This window comes from Neopelma chrysocephalum, unplaced genomic scaffold (genome assembly GCF_003984885.1).
Source record: "Neopelma chrysocephalum unplaced genomic scaffold, ASM398488v2 Primary Assembly neopelma1_24, whole genome shotgun sequence".
Taxonomy (NCBI): domain Eukaryota; kingdom Metazoa; phylum Chordata; class Aves; order Passeriformes; family Pipridae; genus Neopelma; species Neopelma chrysocephalum.
In genome coordinates this window covers 263,455-284,218 of record NW_020897693.1, presented here as the reverse complement: position 1 = coordinate 284,218, position 20,764 = coordinate 263,455, and the positions used below count along the sequence as shown (strand labels likewise).

General features: G+C 51.7%; 1 protein-coding gene across 1 annotated transcript in view; it reads right to left on the bottom strand.

Annotated features, from left to right (window-relative positions):
* DAGLA (diacylglycerol lipase alpha) overlaps nucleotides 1-20,764 on the bottom strand; it is a 53,173-nt gene that overhangs the window by 31,757 nt on the left and 652 nt on the right. Inside the window, exons 2-5 of the mRNA XM_027674199.1 lie at nucleotides 18,918-19,007; nucleotides 4,230-4,395; nucleotides 1,202-1,340; nucleotides 13-224 (exon numbers count right to left, since the gene is read on the bottom strand). Of these exons, the coding sequence (XP_027530000.1) occupies nucleotides 13-224; nucleotides 1,202-1,296 (307 nt within the window). The 5' untranslated portion in view covers nucleotides 1,297-1,340; nucleotides 4,230-4,395; nucleotides 18,918-19,007. The remainder of the gene's footprint in view (nucleotides 1-12; nucleotides 225-1,201; nucleotides 1,341-4,229; nucleotides 4,396-18,917; nucleotides 19,008-20,764) is intronic.

The window sequence follows — 20,764 nt, the reverse complement described above, 5'->3', positions numbered from 1 at the left end:
CAGGGGGCTCACCGAGGCGGACGTAGAGGACGTACTGCATGGAGTCGCGCGGCTCGGTGTACAGGATGCTGCCGCGCATGCTGAGCCAGATGATGGCCAGCTCGGCGATCATGCAGCTCAGCAGGATGCCCAGGTAGCCCCGGCCGTGGTCCACCAGGTTCAGGGAGCAGGTCTCGTCGGGGTTGTACACCAGCCCGAAGAGCACCACGGACAGGATCACGAACCTGCCGGGGAAAAGCGCCGGGAATGGGGTGAAGCCGCTCAACAGGCCCCATGAGGGTTCCATGTTTAGTTTGCTCCACCCGTTCCTATGGCCAGCTGGGAATTCTGCTCCCCCGGCACAGCAAATGGATCTGCTTCTTGTCACGTTATCCCATGGGATTTGCCACTCCCACCCTTGCCCACAGAAGCTGTGGCTGCCCCATCCCTGGAAGTGTCCAAGGCCAGGTTGGATGGGCTGGAGCAACTTGGGGTAGTGGAAGGTGTCCCTGCCCGTGGGATAATTGGAACCGGTCCCTCCCAACCCAGAGCACTCCAGGATTCCAGGATTGTTTTTCCTGAGCCCCTCGACAGAAAAACAGCCCCAGATTTCAGTAGACCCATCCCTGGAAGTGCTCCAGGCGAGGCTGGATGGGCTGGAGCGACCTGGGCTAGTGAAAGGTGTCCCTGGCTGTGGGATAATTGGAACTGGTCCCTTCCAAGCCAAAGTACTCCAGGATTCCACAACTGTTTTTCCTGAGCCCCTGTACAGAAACACAACCCCAAATTCCAACAGACCCATCCCTGGAATTGTCCAAGGCCAGGTGGGATGAGCCTTGGAGCAACCTGGGCTAGTGGAAGGTCTTGGAGCTGGAACTGGATGAGGTTTAAGGTCCCTTCCAACCCAACCCATTCCAAGATTCCATGATTGTTATTGCTGAGCCCCTGTAGGGAAACACAGCCCCAAATTCCAATCTTGGATGGCACGGGAGGATACAGGGAGCTCTGGTCAGGCTCTCTGGGACTAGGACAGAACTTGGAACTAGGACAGAACTTGGGACAGAGCTCAGCTGAAAAACCAGGAGATGGAATATCTTGGTGTCCCTCCGAAACGCCCCAAGAGGACCTTCCAGGTGCACGGGAAGAACTTCCAGCCGCGACGGGAGCAGCCAAAAGAATTCCTGGGAGGATTTCCAAGCCTCCCTGTGCCCTTCCCACTTACCAGGTGGTGTGCAGGAGGAAGAGGAAGACGGCTGGCAGAACCAGGTCATCGCTGCCCACGGACCAGCGGCGGCGGAACACGACAATCCCTGGCATGGCTGGCGGGTCCCGGGAAGTTCAGCAGGCACGACACTCACCTCCTGGAAAAGAACGGAGCCGAGGATGCTGAGCCCCTTCATCCTCCTCTGGAAAGCCCCATAACCCGGGGATGCATCCAGGAGTTATCTCGGGTTTTATTCCAGCACCTCTGTCATGGAGAGCCAGAAGGAATTTGCAGAGTGGGAATGATGAGGTGAAGCTGGTAACTCATCCAGCTCCAGTTCATGGGATTACCTGGAATCCTGTTAGGGCCAACTCAAACAACTCCAGGATTCCATGACTGTTTTTCCTGAGCCCCTGGACAGAAACACAGCCCCAAAGTCCAACAGACCCATCCCTGGAAGTGCTCCAGGCCAGGTGGGACAGGGCTGGGAGCAACCGGGGCTAGTGGGATTTCAGGCAGATTATTCCAGCCTCACAAACCCTCCCGTCATGTTTTTCCACGGACACGCCTGCTGCCAGGCTCTCGTTGGCTAACAATTCTCCCCCTCCCTTAGCTCAGGAAGCCAAAATATCCATTAGGAGTCAGTGGAAGCCTCTGAGGAATACCGCCTGGCTCCCAACAGCACTTCCAGCCGGGAATATCAGTTCCCAGGATCTCTCTCCCTGGACCATTCGGAGCATCCTGCCAGCTCCACATCTTTGCGCTCCAAACCCAAGGTGGGGGAAGAAGATCCAGGAGCTGCTGTTCCCTGCCCATGTTTTGTTTGTGCTCCTATTTTTAGAGCCTCACAAACCCTTTGGAAAAATAGAAACAGGAGCTCTGGAAAGTCACGAGACGGCACCGGGCGCTCCAGCCACCTCCTTCGGCAGAGCCAGCCCACACCATCCCGGCTGGAAGCACTCCAGCCCCGCTCCACAGGGGCTCCTGCAGCACAGCTTAGCCCCCTCCTGCTTTCCTGGCCTGGCACACGACCCGCAGCCAGGAACCTTCCCTGGCTTTGCCAAACCTGGGATTGTGTCTCTGCAACCTGTCCAAAGGCCCTGGTGCTTTCCTGGCTGTGGGATCTGTCCTGTTCCTCCCTCCATTCCATGTGCCTCCCTCCACTCCCTAATCTGTGTCCCTCTCTCCATGCCCTAATCCCTGTACCTACCTCCATTCCCTAATTCCTATGCCTCTTTCCACTCCATAATCCCTGTCTTGTTCTCCATGCCCTAATCTCTGTCCCTCCCTCCATTCCCTAATCCATGTCCCTCTCTCCATTCCCTAATCTTCATCCCCTTCTCCATTCCCAAATCCCTGTCCCTCCCTCCATTTCACGTCCCTCCCTCCATTCCCTAATCACCATCCCTCCCTCCATTCCCTAATCGCCATCCCTCCCTCCATTCCCTAATCTGCATCCCTCTCTCCATGCCCTAATCCATGTACCTACCTCAATTCCCTAATTCCTATGCCTCTTTCCACTCTCTAATCCCTGTCTTTGCTCTCCATGCCCTAATCCCTGTCCCACCTTCCACTTGTCCCCTTCCTGTGCTTCCAGGGATCATCACACTTTGGCTCTGCTCCAAGCTCTCCCAACTGATCCATCCCCATTCCAAATCCCAGCTCTGCTCCTCTTCCAATCCCATTTTTTCCCAGGCAATTCCATACCCTGCTCCCGCAGTGCTCCACCCATGCCCTGCAGTGCCCAGGCTGCTCCAAAGCTGTACTTCCAAATGGATAATAATTGCTCCTGGAATTCCAGAACGGATGAGAAGGGAGCTCATGGATGATCCAGTTCCACCTCTCTGCCATGGATAGGGACACATTCCACAGCCCAGGTTGCTCAGGATGACATTTGAACTGATTTGAACATTCCAAGTACCACAAATGTTGGGACTGGGACAGACCATGGCACCAATTCCCACCTTGTCCCACTAAATCCAACCTGGCCGGTGGGTGTGGTCACCGCCCCCCCTTTCCAGAACCTCCCAAATCCAGTCTCCCGCCCTTTGCCCACACACACAGTCCCTGGAACAGACCTTCCAACCTGCTGCAGCCACCAGCTCCTGGGAACCTCCCCAGACCCCAGGAGATCCCACAGCTCCACACTTCCAGCCCTTGGATGAAGGAAACGCTCCACTCCCCAAACAAAGCAAAGGCGAAATTCCAACACCACTTGGATTCACAATCCCTTAGCACAGAATAATCAGCACATTCCAGTTCTACCTTCAAACTGCCCCTCTGGAGACTCCTTCCTGGATATCTGCTGGGATATCTTGGATATTGCAAACCTGGACACATTTCCAGCATCTCCTTCCCTGCCTTTGGACAGCACCTCCCAGCCCAGCTCAGACCCCATTCCCATCATCCCTCGGCTGCATCCTGCCTTCCATAACTCTCCAGTTGTGCTCTCTCAGCTTCCACCACCCTCTCCCAGCTGGAGAACCAGGATACCGACGACGGCAGCAATATCCAATGGGAATTCCTTATCCACAGCAACGGCTGGGGCCGGAGCAGAGCAGCCTGTCACTCACTGGAACACTCCCTGTGGGAATGTCACTGCACTTTGGAGTGACACTACAAAGCTCCCAGGGCACTGCAGGAATGTTCCCAATTGATTCCCAAAGACTCCCAAATTTAAACCCCGAGGTATGGGGCCTCGGAAAGGAGGGAGATGAGGGAAGGCCTGAGACCAAAACCCTCCCAGAAAAGCTCTCGGTGGGAGGAATCTCCGGCTTCAGCCCAGCGTTGCTGATCCCGGGAATGACATGATGGGATGCTGGAGCTGTGATGGAGCAGAGGAATCAGGATGGGAGCAGAAGGTCAGAGTGCAAACAGCCCCGAGCAAAAACCCCACCTTGCTCCTAAAACTGCTGGAAAGAGCAATTCCCGGGATCTCGAATCCCAGCACAAGCAGCCCCCAAGCTCCCAGCACTGAAATCAGGGAAGCACATGCCCCAGGAATCCCCTCGGCGCAGGGAACGATCTATGGAAGCAGAAATCTTACATGGCATGTGGTCCAGCCGCTGAGCATCCTCCTCTCCCGGCAGGGCTTCCCAGGAAAAGTGCAATTCCACGGAGACGGGCATCACAAGCTCAGGAAGGAACAACCAACTCTTCGTGCAGCCATGGAAAATCCCACTCGGCAAAGGGAAGGACGGCGTGGGAATCGCCTGCCGACAGAGCCGGGCATCATCCTCGGAGCAACTCCCTCATTTATTCCCGGGAATGCCGAGAGCCAGGGGTCGTGACTCCCCCCCAGATCCACACCCCCAGCACCCTCTGGAAGGAAGTGACATCATCCCTATTCTGAGGAGATTGTGTGTGGATTGTGGGAAGGAGGATCGGGAGCGATGCTGTCAGGGATGCGGAGACGGGAGAGCAGGAAAACCCTCCCGAGCTCCAGCGGCACGAACCTCCTCCCTCTTCCCGCTGAGGAGCCGGGAATGCTGCTTGGAGCTCTGGGATGGCATCGGGCCTCGCTGGGAAAGGCCATGGAGGCTCCAGTGAAAGGCCAGGGGGAGGGGACTTGGATGGGACACAAAGGGACACACAGAGGGGCCACCCGGGCACAGAAAGGAGACTGTTCCAGAGGAGCCTTCCCGGCCTTTCCAGCCGTTAATTCCTTGTGACACGCTCTGGGCTCTGACAGGATGTGGGGGAAGGGGAGAACTGGCTGCCTGGAGGGAAAGGCTCAGGGAAAAGAGCACGGGAGAAAAAGGCTCCAGCGAGACAACATTCCAGATTTGCCTAATCCCCCATCCCACCTGAAAGGAGCTCCGGGAGAAGGTGCACAGGGAAGAGCCGATGGAAAAGGGCCGTGCCTGGATCCTGCACGGCAGGAGCCCACCCACGGCACGGCAGCACCCCCGGAGTCACCCACTCCCACCACCCAAATCCAGGAGCAGGATTTGCTGGAAGCTCCCAGATCACCCACATTCCCGAGGCACAGCAGCACCCACACAGCCCAGTGCTCCCACTCCTGCAGATCCCATCCCTGCATCCACAACCCCTGCAAATCCCCAGCATTTCCCCATCCCTGCAAATCCCCATCCCTGCATCCACAGATCCACAACTCCCTGCAAATCCCCATCCCTGCACCCAGAGGGTCACAGTTCCCGCAAATCCCTATCCCTGCATCCAGAGGCTCACAGCTCCTGCAAATTCCCATCCCTGCATCCACAAAGCCACAACCCTCTCCAAATCCCCATCCCTGCATCCACAGGCTCACAACTCCCTGCAAATCCCCATCCCTGCATCCACAGATCCACAACTCCCTGCAAATCCCCGTCCCTGCATCCACAGGTTCACAGCTCCCTTCAAATCCCCATCCTTGCAAATCCCCATCCCTGCATCCAGAGGGTCACAGCTCCCGCAAATCCCCATCCTTGCAAATCCCCATCCCTGCTCCCATATTCTCAGCATTCCCACCCTGATGGATTCCCAACCTCCTGCAGTCCAGAGCAAAAGCTGGGAGGCCCAAACCACAATGAAATGGGATCTGCCAGGAGTTTTTCCCCCCTTCTGACGGATCCCTGGGAACGTCTGCATGGAGCAAGCCCTGCTATCCCAATATTCATTCCCTACCTTTCCCCTCCGGCACCTTCCCACGATCCAGGTATGACAGAGCAATCCCACCTCACCCCTGCCAGCTCCCTCTCCCCAAATTCCAGAGTTCAAAGAGATTCCCTCAAAACAAGCCACATGTTGTTCATCTCCACTGCTCAGGGCTACAGAATTCCCCAAAATCCAGGATTTCCAGGCCTCAGGGGATGGTTGCAGGTGCCACTCCGGGACAAAGCCCTTTGCTGTTCCCCAGGATTCCAGCACATGCTGAGCCTCCCGGGATCCCTTTCCCTGGCTGAAATGCCATGTCCTTCCTTCCCACATGGAATACAGGTTGGATCACCCCCCTGCAGTTCACAGAACCCTCCTGTTCCCACAGGACACTGACTGGACTCGCCGGAAATCATCAATTCCGCCTTGGATCTGACTCCATCGGGCCCCTTCCAGCTGTTCTGAAGAGCTTTAAATGAAGCTCTTTCTATTCCTGAGTTGATTCCACACAATCTGGGAATTGTTCTTGCCTTGCAGGGAGAAGGGGGGGATGTGGTGACATCCATACAGAGTGTCCCGAAGCTGGCCTGAGGAATTTGCTGGGATGGCTCAGCCTGGAGAAGGCTCCAGGGAAAAAAGGGGCCTAAAGGGCTTCCAAGAGAGCTGGAAAGGGACTTTGGAAAAGAGCCTGGAGTGACAAGACATGGAGGAATGGCTCCCCACTGCCAGAGGGTGGGTTAAATGGGATATTGGGAAGAAATCCTTCCCTGTGAGAGTGGGGAGGTGCTGGAATGGATTTCCCAGGGAAATCATGGCTGCCCCATCCCTGGAAGTGTTCAAATCCAGGCTGGAGCAACCTGGGATAGTGGAAGGTGTTGGGGCTGGAACTGGATGAGCTTTAAGGTCCCTTCCCACCCAAACCATTCCAGGATTCCATGAAAATCAGGTTGGGGGGACAAATTCCATGGCACCAAAGGAAGACGAGCCCTTTCCTTTCCAGACATAGCTCCTGGAAGCAGAGCCCGCAGGAATTGCAGGGAAAGCAGCTGCCGGAAGGCTGTGAGGAGAGTTGTGCCCTCACTGTGATTTAGGGATCAGATCCCAGCCTCAAGGAATACTCCATGGACTAATGCAACATTTAAGAGCCCTATTTATAAGCAAGTCCCATCACGGAAGAAAAATCAATGGGGATTTTAATTTTGGGAGTATCTTTAAGATCCTCCTTGATAATCTCCCGTTTTCCAAGGAGAAGGGAACGAAACAAGTCCGTGGCAGAGCCGGGGCTTGGGGCTTCCAGGAGCCTCCCAGGACTTGGCACAGTTTGGCTGCGGCTCCCTCGGGATGAGGCAGCTCCGTCCCCTCCCCAATGTCACCGGGACACACTTAATGGGATCAGGCTGGAGCTGGACCTGCCCACTGACACAAATTCCCAAAATACACCTCGGAGCAGAAACTGCCCTTCAAAGCCCAGGGAACGAGGACTCACCTGCTCATCCCACGGGTTTAACCCCCAAATCCTGGGGTAAATCCGCCCTTGGAATTGCAACAGGGATGGACACAAGGTTGGTGCAACCAGGACAAAGCACTGCTAATCCCTAACATTCCTTCCATCCCAGCTAATCCCTAATATTCCTTCCCAAAGCCCCTCTGGAGCATAACCACACCCAGGAGCGCATTCTCCTTGCTTCCATCCATCCCCTTTTCCTGCCATTCCCCCAATTCCTGCCTTGGGTGGAAACAGGTCTCCCAAATCCCACACATCCTTCAAACACAGACATTTCCCACCTGTTACCCTGGGAATGGTTTAACAAGGAGACATTAGAAAAATCCCTCTTTCTCCTTGGCATGCACTTGCTCACAGTGGTGGAGTTTCCAGGAAAACCAGGATTATCTTGGAAATCCTAATGGATGGAAAAGTCCCAAAAGTCCCACTCGCAGCACTTGTTCCCCGGTAAAAGCAGGATAATGGATTCCCCGAATTAAGGAGAAACAAGGAAATCCTCTACTTTGGAATACGTCTCCTCCAAAAAAACAGGACCAATCCAGAGCCTGTTCCCAGGAATTACATCCCACAAACCAGTGATCCCAAGGGTTCTCCCCACTGGATATCCAGTGACATCCCACAGGTTAGGATTTTTCCAGATCCCAGAACCATAAAGGTTGGAAAAGCCCTCCAAGATCAAGTCCAACCATTCCCCAGCACTTCCAAGCCCACCACTAATCCATGTCCCCAAGTGCCACTTCCACACGGATTTTAAATCCCTCCAGGAATGGGGACTCCACCACTGGAGTGTTCCAATGCTTTACAACCCTTTCCAGGAAGGAATTTTCCCTAATATCAATTTAAAGCTCCCCTGGAGTGTCTTGAGGCTGTTCCCTCTCATCCTGTCCCTTGTTCCCTGGGAGCAGAGCGCGATCCCACCAGGACCCAACATCCAGGCAGGGATTTGTGGAGAGCAAAAAGCTTCCCCCCCAATCCTCCTTTTTTCCAGGATGAGCCCTCCCAGCTTCCTCAGCTGCTCCCAGTGCTCCAAACCCCTCCCTGGACACCTCCACTTCTTTCTTGTATCAAAAATCCAACAAGATTTATTAATTCCAAAGCTTCCCAACCATCCAAAGAAGATGAAGTTTTTAGGGATAACTCCTTAAAACAGGGAGACATTCCAACTGTCCAAACTAAATGCTTGGAGAGGGGTGAAAAATCCTCCCCCCACAGCTCCAAGATTCCCAACATTTTTCTCCTTGACCTCAGCCAGAGCACAATTTACCTCCAGAGCTCCACACTCGTCACCCTACGGAAAACCCAAAGCCTTCAGGAATGACAAGTCCCGATTCTCGGGAATCTGGGAGTGGAGAAGGAGCACAATCCAAGGCTGCTGAGAACTCAGGGAGTTAAACCCATCCCCCAGCCCCTGTGCCGGTGCTGCAGCCACCCACATTCCCTGCCGGCAGAGCCCACAGAGCAGCTTCCCGACGGCTCCCGAGCTCCAGCAAAAATAACGGCCAAGTTGCCGGGGGGGAAAGAAGAGGGATGAAATCCAAACTCATTTGGGGTTTGAAAGAGAACCTGATGTTCCAGAGGGGAATCAAATCCATTCCCGGTTAACAGCCGGCAAGGAAAGCTTGGCTGAAGTGGGGCTGGGATGCTGGGATGAGGTGATGGATACTGGAAGCACCTCACTGTTCTAAGTGATGGGCAGCTGAGCATCCCAAACCTGCTTTCTGGATATAATTACTGGGAATGAAAACTCCTTGGTTTCCTTAATTTCCAGTTGTTCACCACGCAACTAGTGGTTTTTCCATAGGAAAAATTCCAAGGGGTGGGTGAAGCCAGCGAGGGCAGATCCAAGCGGGAAGCGGTGCTCCCGCACAGACCGTTTCAGATGGAGCCTCATTCCTTTAGGAAAAGCTATTTTCCCCTACAATCCTGACAGCTTTCCACCCTGGAATTCTTACCAGCTCAGAAAAAAAAGGCAGGAAAAAAAACCCCGGAGGATATTTCCAGGTGCACCATTTAGTTTGGGGGTGTCTCCCCGCTCCGGCTCGTCCGGAAGCAATGCCTTTGGGAAGAGACAGGACGAGCCGTGTCATTCCAAAAGAATTCCCACTAGGAATTGCCTATCCTACTGCAAGCGGCTCCTTGGCTCCCTGGTTTACAGCAGCGGGCAAACAGTTTTCCCAATAACTTGACTCATTGCTTCAGGAATTCCCTGGGGATGAGTCACATGCCGGGAAAGCCCCCGGGACCCACCGCTGCCAACACGGGGAGAGCGAAGGAAGTGGGAGAGCAGGGAAATCCCTGCCAAACTGCAGGAAAACTGGGCGGTCAGCAGCGTTCCTTGGCACTCCTTCCCGGCTCCCCTCCCCAAGGATGTGCCGGAGAGGAGCGGAGCAGCCGGGAGAGCGGTGGAGAGGCGGCTCCAGGCTCCGCAGGGATGGGAATCGCTCCGGAGAGGTTCCCTCCGATGGAATGCTCTGCTCACCTCCCAGGAATTACGAGCAGTGCCTGTTTCCCTCCCTCCTGAAGGAGGACGGAATTCCAGGGCCTTCCAGGGCTTCTCAACTCCACTCCCTGCTCACCGGCATTCCCAAACTGTGCTTTTCCCGCTTCGTGACCCTCGACTTATCCCATGACAACAACCCATAACTTATCCTGCTTTCCTCTTCCCACATTCCATGACCAAGCTGTATGTCCAGCTGCAAGTCAAAAATGCTGGGAATCGGGGCTATCTGGGAAGGTTTTTGGGATCTTTTCCTGATATGCTTTGTCCTCATGAAACGCAGATCCCAAATCTGTGACAATTCCAGGCTCAACAATGTTGGGAATAGGCTTCAAACAGCCCAAACCTGACCTGGGCACCACCTATTCCCGTTTTCCTGGTGCTGCCTGGTTATTCTAGGAATTTCCGTCAATCATTGTTTCCTTTGGCCAAGGTTGTGCCTGTATCCCACATTCCCAGAAATCAGCCTGGGGAAGGTCAGGTCATGTCTGGCCCCAAAGGCCATGGATAACCTGTCATATCCCAAAATCCCTTGGGATGAGCCATGGTGTTAGGAGCTCTCCCCAGGCTATTGTGGATGACTCAATGGAGCTCTCCCTGTTTTTCCACGTCATTCCTCACTAAGGGATTGCTGCTGACAATTCCCAAACATCCCCCTTTGCCCAAGGTTCTCCCATGGCATCTCTATTCTCACAAACAGCCCCATGGATCCAGTTAAACCATTCCCAGGGATTTTTCAGCAGGTCACTCCTACAACTTCCCGCCTCCTACCAGTCCCAAACAATCCATTTCTTTTCCCAAATTCCGAAAAAAATTCCCGCCAGAAGACACCACCAGGCTATCTGAGGAGCTCATCCTGCGGCAATTAAAGAGGGAATATTCCCAAATGCTGTGGATTCCCTAGAAATGCCATGTCTGTGTTTCACAGCCTTTTTCCAATGCTCCCCAAACCTTCCCAAATTCCCACTTTCCAACATTTTCTTCCTCCCAAGAGCACCAACCTGGAACCTCATTCAGCAAAATCTATTCCCCGCCAAAAACTCCGGAGTTTTTCGAGCCTTCTTGGAAAAATCAGGATATCCTGGAATTATTCCTGCAAACTCATTTGATGGAACAGAACCTGAAGGAATATTTCTGGCATCCCAACCCTTCCCACTGACACAGGGTGGGATATGGGGAAGGAATCCTTCCCTGGGAGGGTGGGGAGGCCCTGGCGCAGGTTTCCCAGGGAAGCTGTGGCTGCCCCATCCCTGGAAGTATCCAAGGCCAGGTTGGACGGGGCTTGGAGCCACCTGGGATAATGAAAAGTGTCCCAGCCCTCGGGATATTGTCATTCCATGAGGGAAAACAGCCAAGCAGACAGACCTGGAAAAGTCAGCTACAGCATTCAGCTTGGAATTGTCCAGCACCTGACGAATCCGAGCACTCCTTAGGCTGGAAAAAATGAATATTCACAGGTTTCTCCCTCCCTCCAAAGTATTCCTCAATCCCAGCTGGGATCAGTGTCCGGCAGAGCTCAACTGACCCCAACAGGCCCAAAGGATCCCTCTGGAACACGGGAATAAGGACATGGAATGACACTACAAACCTTTCACCCTCAGTTCAAGGATTTCCTGGCACTGCAGGAATTCTTCAAACGTGTTCCAGCCTGAAGGAAAGCTGGAAACGGGAAAATCCTCTGTTCCCACCAGGAAAACAGCAGGGAGACAATCCAGGCTCTGGAGTTCTTGGGATAAAAGCTCACCTACACAAGAGCACGGAGGAACCAAATCCAGCAATTCCCAAGCCTGCCACAGGATTTCACATTCTCAGGACGGGAGCCAAAGAGTCCAGAGGTAAAATATCCAAGGGAAAACAAGCAGGGAAGATGTTGGAGCCACTGGAAAAGGATCCTGCCTCTTTAACACTCCTCCCTAAGTTGTTCCTGGCATCACATTCCCACTCCAGGCTGCCAGCAAGGACATGAAATGACCTCTGCATTCATGTCTGGAGAACATGGATCCAGGACCACACAACTCACTCAGTTTTCCTTCCTGCAACTTCCCAACACACCCATTCTTAGGGAATTCTGAGCCACAAGCCCATGATTTTTCACAGGAGTTCAGGAACCCTCAAAATTCCAGGGTGGGCTTTTCCCCCTCTCCACGAGGAAGATGAAATCATGTTCCCGAAATAGTTCCAAGGAAAAGGCTCCAAGGAAGGCAGAGCTGCTCCTTCACCGGAGCACGGAAACCTTCCTGCACTCTCAGTTAGTTAATTCCAATTGGAAGAAGTTCATTCCAGTTCCATTCTAAATACTGGGAACATGGAAAATCGAAGGACTTCAATCCCAAGTGCCATAATTAACAACAGCCACGAATTAATGGGAAACCCAATTTTGGGGGGATAAAAAAGGCACCGAATCCCCTTGTAACAAAATCTGGGATGACAACCTTCAGGCAGGAATCCCAGATCCCTAAGTTACAAGGAAATAAGGGATTATAACCCACAGGAAGAGTCCTGGATGTGCCAACCACAACCCGGACACGGCGCAGTGGCACAAGTGGCTTCCTCAGGAAGCTCCCAAAGGGAAAAAACTCCACAAATGCCTGAGGCAGGATCCCAACACCCCCATCCAGGCCCCATCCCACAGCAGGTGACTGTTCTCCATGGAATTTCCCTGGGAACAAGATGCTTCCTGTTAAAAACCTCATGGATGGAGCCCTTTTCTTTTGGCTGCTTCCATTTTCCAACTTAAGTTAACTGAAATTCCCTGTAATTCCCAGAATGCAGCTGTTTTCCTGAATTTCTCCCCACCCACCTTTCTGAACACACATGGGAAAAGTGGATTCAGAGATAATTTAGTCTGGAGAACTCATTCCAAAGGGATTCCGAAGCTTGCTCTGGGAGCACCTGCAATCCAGAGTGGTCTTTTTCCTGCCCTTATTCTCCCCCCCCAAAAAAGGGGTGATTTTTTTGCCAAGTCAGGGTGGATTCAGACAGCTTGTGATCCAACTTGGAATTAACTCTGTGGCCATGGAGCATCCTTGAGGATTGGAAAAAACTGGGAAAACTCCCACTCAGGGGCCAACAGGGAGAGAAGGAATCAGAGTTTCCCACTCCAGGCAGGAATTAAATCCATTTCCCACCTTTCCTGACAAATCTCCTTGTAAATGAGGCCTCAAACCCTTGCAAAGATCTGTTCCCATAGGAACATAAGAAATTCCAAGCTCATCTCCTTTTCCAAGAGCAGGAATGTCTAATGAAGCAGCAGGAATACTGTAAAAATTAGAGGGAAAGGGATAAATAACCCTTTCCTCATTGTTCCCACAGAAAGGAGCAGCAGCCTCAGTGCTGAGGGTCACCAAGTGTCGGATAATCCGGAATTCCTCCCTTTTCCTCTCTCCTGATTGGCATCTGTCACTTTTTCCCTTGAAACAAATCCCAAGTTTAAACAGAAACTCCAATGGAAACGCAAATTCCTGGGAGACTCCTACGGAGAGGCAGCAGGAGCTGAGCGAACACCAGGATAGCGGCCTAAAATCCAGGGAAACAAGTGGTCTGGGAGCAGGATCTCCTGCTTCTCCAGGCTCGGACAAACAGGAATTCCAGCATCTCATCCTCTGGAATTACACCTTGTCCAAGGTGAGAGGTTTGCACGGCCGGATGCAGAGGGAGAAGATCCACCTGCAGCTCCTCCCATCCATGTAAAATCTCCAAGCCTTGCCACACTGGAATGGGGAAAGTTCTCCAGAGGGAAGAAAAAAGGGGGATTAACTTCCCAAAATAAAACTTCCCGAAATATTAACATTAAAGGAAACCTAGAAGCCCAACTCACTGTTTCTTGGGAATGCTGAGCCCTTGTGCTTCAGAGGCTCCAGGGCCGTGTTTTCCCATGGCCAGGAGGGAGTGTTTTGGCCCAATCCCAGGGAACTCACAGGCCACTGGTTCACAGAACAAATCCCTGTTTACCCTGGGATTTTCGTGCCATTCTGAGCCAGAAGGTTCCCAGGTGCTCTGACCACACCTTTTCATGCTTTTTGTGCTCCAAAGGGTGGCGCTTCCCAGCTCCAGGGACAAAAAAAGGGAAAAAAAAGGGAACCTCCAAAAGCCTCCCTGGAATGAGACGCTTCATTCCATCCAGTGCAGTGGGAAGGGGCTCCCGCTCTCCCCAACCCACCCCCACCCAGATCCTGCTTTTTGGTGATCAATGAAGAGTTAATGAGGAAAGGAAGCAGCTGGAAAACCAGTTTTCCATTGGATAAACACGAGGGCAGCCAGGGACAAAAAGGGCAACCGGAGTCAGATTTCCAGGATCCTCATGGATCCCGTCCAACCAGGATGTTCCAGGACTGACCTGTCCCTCAGCACACGGTTTAGGAGGATAAGGAGCTCAGGTGGATGGAAGCACAGCCGGGGATACTCCTGCTGGATAAATTTCCATGTTTCCTTGGGCAACTCTGCCTTTTCCTCGGCCTGTCCAGGGACTCACCTCCAAGGAGGTTCCGGAGCCCCTCCCACTCCCGGTTGCCACGTGGGATCAAATCAATCGGAGCCTTTGGATGAGCACCCGGTGAACAAACAGCCGGATTCTCTTCCGCTCCCCTGAGCCAGAAGGGTTTGGGAGTGGCCGGAGCCGCTCGGATCCGCCCCGGATCAGTTCCGCTGCCTGAACCCCCGCCATTCCCAGAATCCACAACTGAGAGTCTTCCTCGGGCCAAAATCCCCCTCCCTGTCCCTGATTCCGGGCACTCTCTCCCATCCATTATTCCACTGGGAGCTCCTACTGTCTTGGGGTATCCATCCCAACTCATCCAGCTCCTCTGGAACAGCCCAAATGCTCCGGAGAACAAGGATGAGCAGCTCCTGGATATGGAGGAGAGGGGGAATTCCTCTGCTCTCCACCATTCCCAGGAGAAGGAAAACCACCATTCCATGGTGGGATCATCCCCTTGAGGAGCAAAATAAGCCTTGTGTGCCCGAGGAATAAAGGTGGGATGGGATAATCCCCGGAGTTCCAACCAGGAATGGCTGGAAATCGGGGTCTCAAGCCATTCCAGGGAACAAACATCCAAGGAGCCTGGAAATCCCTGGACACAACCCACAGGTTCTTTATGCCATGAAGGACACGGGAAGAGTTGAAACCAAATCCTCGGGAGCACCTTCAGCACACAGGGAATCATGGAAGGGTTAAGGCTGGAAAAGACCTTCAGGATCACCAAATCCAACCGTCCAAGGCCACCACTAATCCATATCCAACTGCCACATCCACAGGGATTTTAAATCCCTCCAGGGATGGGGCCTGTTTCAATGCCCAACCACCTTTTCCATGAAGGAATTTTCCCTGATATCCAATTGAAACCTCCTCTGTTGCAACTTGAGGCTGTTCCCTCTTCTCCTGTCACTCATTCCCTGGAAGAAGGGTCTGATCCCACCTTGCTCCAACATCCAGGCAAGGATTTGTAGGGAATGAGAAGCTCGCCCCGATCCCCCTTTTCTCCAGGATAAATGGAGATAAATGCACATTAATAACAGAGACACTTCCAAGGTCGGCACATTCCCACTTCCCCCCCCAAATTCCCGCTCCCTGCCCCGCAGGAGATTTTCAGGAGCTCTGTCAGAATTCCCAGGAGGCTCCACACTTACTCAGCCACCCCTTCCCCGAGGAATGAGCCTTTTCTGCAGCTTCCCACGTGATTCCCGCCTCCGGAGCCGCCTCTGCTCGCTCCTCCGCCCTCATCCAAGAGGAACAGTCGGAGCGAGGCCTCCCAGAATCCATAAATTCTCTTTGCCACCACCAAAGCAAACTAAGGGTTCCAAAGCTCTTTATCCCAGACTTGGAATAACCAAGGATAACGCTGGATCTGCGGATGCCCCCATTCCCTACGGAGTTAAATTCCACAATGGCCCCACAGCTGTTCCCAGGGGTTCAAATGGGAGAGCTCACGATCCCTCTTTTTAACAAAACCCATAGGGATAAAGAGTCTTTTCCAAAAGCAACACATTGATCCAGGAAGAGCCATAAAAATTAGAGGGAAAAAGGTTTTCCAGCCATGGATTCCCACAGGAACAAGTTTTACCACCACAGCTCCACAAAGACATTTTGCCCCATGTTCCTCTCACACCACTGGATTTTAGGAAAGCTCCCATCTTTCCATCTTTGGAATACGGATGGAATGCTTCAGGAAAAGCACCTCTCACTTCCCAGTGTTCTTTTTTCCATATGCTGGAATATTTTTGCCCCAAATTAAGCTCAGAAGGAAGACTCGGAATGAAAGAAAATAGGGAAAAATGAGAGGTGAGGGGATGGGAATCTCTCCAAGAAATCCATCCTTATTCCCTGTTTTACCCAGGGAAGAAAACAAAGATCCACAGCTTGAGAAACCACAAACTCCTGCTTCGCTTTTTTTTAAGGATGGAACTTCTCTGACTTTCAGTGGAGCAAGCGGGAAGTTTTCCTGCTTCCTCTGGCAGGGCTCGTGTTTCCCTTCTCCAAGGAAAATCCGGTTCATCCCCGAGCGCTCTGATTTATTGGATGTCACCAGCGGATGCTCTGGTGCCATGGAGATGGTGACAAACTGCTGAATCAGCAGGAATGTGAGCAGGGAAAACAGGAATGTGGCTCCAAAGGTTAAATCCGGCCGAGAGGTAAAGCAGGACTGGGGAGGTGGAAAGGCTGGGATAGCCTGGAATGGAGGGCAGGGCACTGGCTTGGGAAAACTCCGCCACTGCCAGAGGGTTTGAGGATGGAATTCTGGAGAGAACTTGGAAAAAAGGTTTTGTGTTGACTGGAATTGGGATGAAAAACACGTAAGGAATGCCCAGGGAATAGGCTGTCCAGGGAAGCTGTGGATCCCTGGAGATGCTCCAGGCCAGGTTGGACGGGGCTTGGAGCGACCTGGATTAGTGGGAGGTGTTGGGGTGGGAATGGGATGGGCTTCAAGGGCCCCTCCAAGCCAGACCATTCCAGGACTGTAAATATGGGATGCAGGAAGGATCTGCCACAAGAAGGGCTGGATCCAGGGCAAGGAGGGTGGGATCTGCCGCAAGGAGGGCAGGATCCAGCACAAGCAGGGTGGGATCCAGATAAAAAAAGGGAAGGATCCAGCAAAGAAAGGGCCGAATCCACTTTTTTTTTTGGGACGTTCCCAGGCTGCTGCAAAGCCACAAGCAGCATCTGACTTGTCCTGATTTTCTTAGGAGGTGAGAGAGTTCCTCTCCCATGGGAGCAAGCCGCCAATCTGCAGGATCATTGAGAGGATCCAGTGGGAAAAGCCAGGCCTCCAGAGGCTCCATGTTCGGAGCTGAAATCCATATTCCAAAAATACATCTGGGTTGTGTCAACATCAGGCACAAATGACAGGGGTTTGGGATGAAAAGACAAGCTGGGACTTAATGGAATATTAAATTCCATCCCACTGTGGAAATTCCAACTTCCAGCAGCCCCAGAGCAGCAGAACTGCTTCCAATGGAGTTTTTCAGGGAAGAAAAGCCCCTTTCAGGGAATGAAAGGCTGAATTCCCCCCCAGTCTCCCCCTTCCCATTGTAGTTACTGCCCCGAACTACAACGGGAATGTCCTGGATTCTCCTGCCTCTTCCCATTATCCAGCGCAGTTTTTTTAAGGTGGCCTGATGGATTCACCATTTTATTCCTTGTTCTTCAGGAAATTAGGATTCTGTCCTGAATCCTGCCTTGATCTAAGCTCGGGATCACTCAGGTCCATGGGATAACCTTTCCTCTAAGCCAAGAAATCCCAAGGAAACATGTTCCAGAGGAAAAAACCCACGGAAAACACTCAGAGCACCTATTTAAGGTGGCATTCCCATATTTATGGATTATCCAGGAGTTGCTCTGGGACCTTTCCTGGGGGAAATGGAAAGTGAAAAACACCAGGAAACTTGGAATTTAAGACTCCAAACTGCACCTTGTGTCCCGTTTACAGGGAAAAATCCTCATTAGGCTCCAAACCATCCCAAGGAACCCACTTGGTTTTAACTCCACACTAAGGCAATTAAAATATTCCATGCCCAGGAACCAAAATCTCAGCTTGGAGAGAATGAAAAGCCGGGAATTTTCATGCAATTCCACAGATATTTGAAGTCAAGCTGAAGGAGATGAGAAAAAGAGGGAGAGAAATGCCAGTGGATGGGGCGGGAGGAGGATTTCCAGGGATCTGCAGGAGCACAAGTCCAGTTAAGGAAGGAGCTGAGTTAAAAAAGAGTCTGGAATTTAAGGGATTAGGAGCCCAGGGCAGAATTCCTGACAGGATTTTCTACTCCTGCTGCAAGGGAGAGGCAAATATTCCAAAGCTTTTTATTCCATCTTTTAGCTGGACATCTTTTCAAAGAAATCCCAGGTAAGGGATCCAGTGGAAGGAGGAAAGAAAGGGATAAAAAGGAGGAAGGAAAAGCAGAAATCTCTGAGGAGAGAGGGATGCTTTTCCTAAAGGAATTCCATCCTTTATCCCAAATCCTCCAGGAGCTCCAGCAGTACTTTTTACCCCACATTTTACAGGGTCTGGAGCACTTCTGCTGCTCCCAGAATATCCATTATATCCTAATTTCCACATTATCCTTCCTAAAATTTGAATGATGTTTTGATTAATTAAATTAATTAATAATCCACTGTTTTATGGGAATTTTCAATCACTTAGAAGCACATTTTACATGCATTTAACTCCATAAAAAAAACCTTTTCCAGTTTCCAGCACCAAAAAAGAGCAGGATAAAAATCTCGGTACCGACTCCCTGTGCTCTCAAAACACCCAGAAATCTGATTTCAATCCAGCAAACTTCCCATTTCTTATCAAAACCTGGAAAACCATCCCAATTTCTTCCACCTTAAAAGTTCTGAGTTGCTGCACCCGGAAAATTCTCCACCTTTTTCCCCCTCTGATTTCCCTTCCGAGATCCCCACAATGACATCCCTAAATCCACAGTCCCATGGATTTATCAGGGAAATATCAGCTCAAACTGGTTTGGAGGGAAGAGTTTGACTGACTCCAAACTATCCCAGCAGGAAGAAACATTCCAAGCTCTCCACAGATCCCACAAAAGCCTGTTTGTCCCATGGCACAAAGGACACTTTCATCCGCTCCTTTCTCCCTAAAAATTCCAGCCCTGCAGCTCCAGGAGGGGATTTCAATGGTCTCACTCACCCCATCTCCACTGCTGCATCTTTCTGTGGAATCTCCTCACATTCCAGGGCTGAATCCGGCTCGGGATGTTCCTCTGGGTCAGCTGGATCCCTGTCGGGAGCAGAGTTTGGAGCAAATATTATTTATTTGGGAATGAAGGAATGGGAGGGGGAAGGAAAAGCAGGTGCACGTTCCCAAAACAAAGCTGCTTGTTCCAGTTTAATTCCCAAAAAAGTCTTAATTCCCAAAAAACCCCTTCAGGCAAGACAGGGATGTTTGGGACAGATCGGAATCGCTGCTGGTTTAATCCAAGGAAGTTTAATAAATAATTCCCAGCCTTGGGAAAGACTGGAAGCTTTTCCAAGCCGTTTCCCACCCTCAAATTTTAACACTTTCCCCTCCTATATTTTTCCAGCTGCTGGAAAAACCCCCCAACCCTCCAAAAATCAGGATTAAGGAGAGTTTTCTACAGCACAGAAGCTTGGAAAAGGGATTTAATCCTATTTTTGCAAAGCCATCCCTGATACTGCAGCTCAGAATTCCAAGTGCCCTCGTTTGGAGGAATTAAGTCCCAATTAATCCCACTTTGCTTTCCCCAATTTCCCTAATTTTTTAGGATATTTTTTGGCCTTGGAAGGAGGATTTTCCCATTTCCCTCCCTCAGTTCCTCAATTTTAGCCCCATTATTCCCCAACTCTCTGGAAGAGGAATAGGGAAGTTTCTCTTCCTCACTGCCTCTTTCCCACAAACAACAGAACTCTGGGGAATTTTATCCCTTTCCCTGGGGTTCTGGTTGGATTTTGCAGGTCCCAGTGCCTTAAACTGGAATTGGGATCAAACACAGGGTTTTTGGGTCAGCACTAACAAAACCAGCACCTGCAATATGTATGCATTATCCTTCAACCTGGAATTCTGACTCTCCAGCATGTTATGAAGCAAAACTTCAGAAACTGCATCGCAAATTTCTTATTTAAATCCTGACTTGAAGGGGAAAAATTACACTTCTCCTTTCTGGTTTTGGCTGGAGAAATTCCAGGTTGTTTGTATTATTTACAAGGTACCAGATGCTGTTCCAAGCTTTTTGCCCCTTTTTGTCATTCCAGACCCCCCTCAGCCATTCCCAATCCAAGCCCACACAGTCCCAGGGCCCAGCTGGAATTCCATCAGAAGCTTTAAGACCCCCAAGGAACTTTCATGACCCCGAAAACCAACACCTGGGACACCAAATACCTTCACCTGGATCACGTTTCCTACTTGGAAAGCCTTTTCCAGTGGTGCCAGTGTCAGGAACACCCAGGGATCAACGCCTTCCCAAAGCCACAATTTCATTATTCCCAACCACAACTTAAAAACTCTCCTCCTGACTACACAAACTTGGATGTTTTTCCCTGTCCACCTGGAAAAGGAGGCAGGAAGATGCTGGAATTCATCCCCGTGAAGTTTCATCCAGGTGGGAGAGTAAAATTCCCACCTTGGGATTGGTTTTCTTTTCCCTTAGATCCATTTCCTTTAATCCATCCAGGAGTTTTGCTGCTTCCAACCCCTGAACACTGTCCCAAGGTTATTATATATCCCACTTTCAGGAATCACGGGGTGATTTCCCACCCGGGAACGACCCGCGAGGACCATCCCACTTCTCCACAACCCGTAAGCTCCGCAATTCCCATATTCCAAGCGCCAACCGACGCCTGTCCAGACCACCCCAGCAGGGGCTAAATCCCCAGAACTGGGCACAGCGGGAATTCCTGGCGGAGCAGCCTGGCGGCCTCCCAGCTCCGAGGATCTCGGAGCGGCACCTCCCTCGCTTTTATAAGGATATATCCCTCGCTTTTACAGGGATATACCCTCGCTTTTACAGGGATATACCC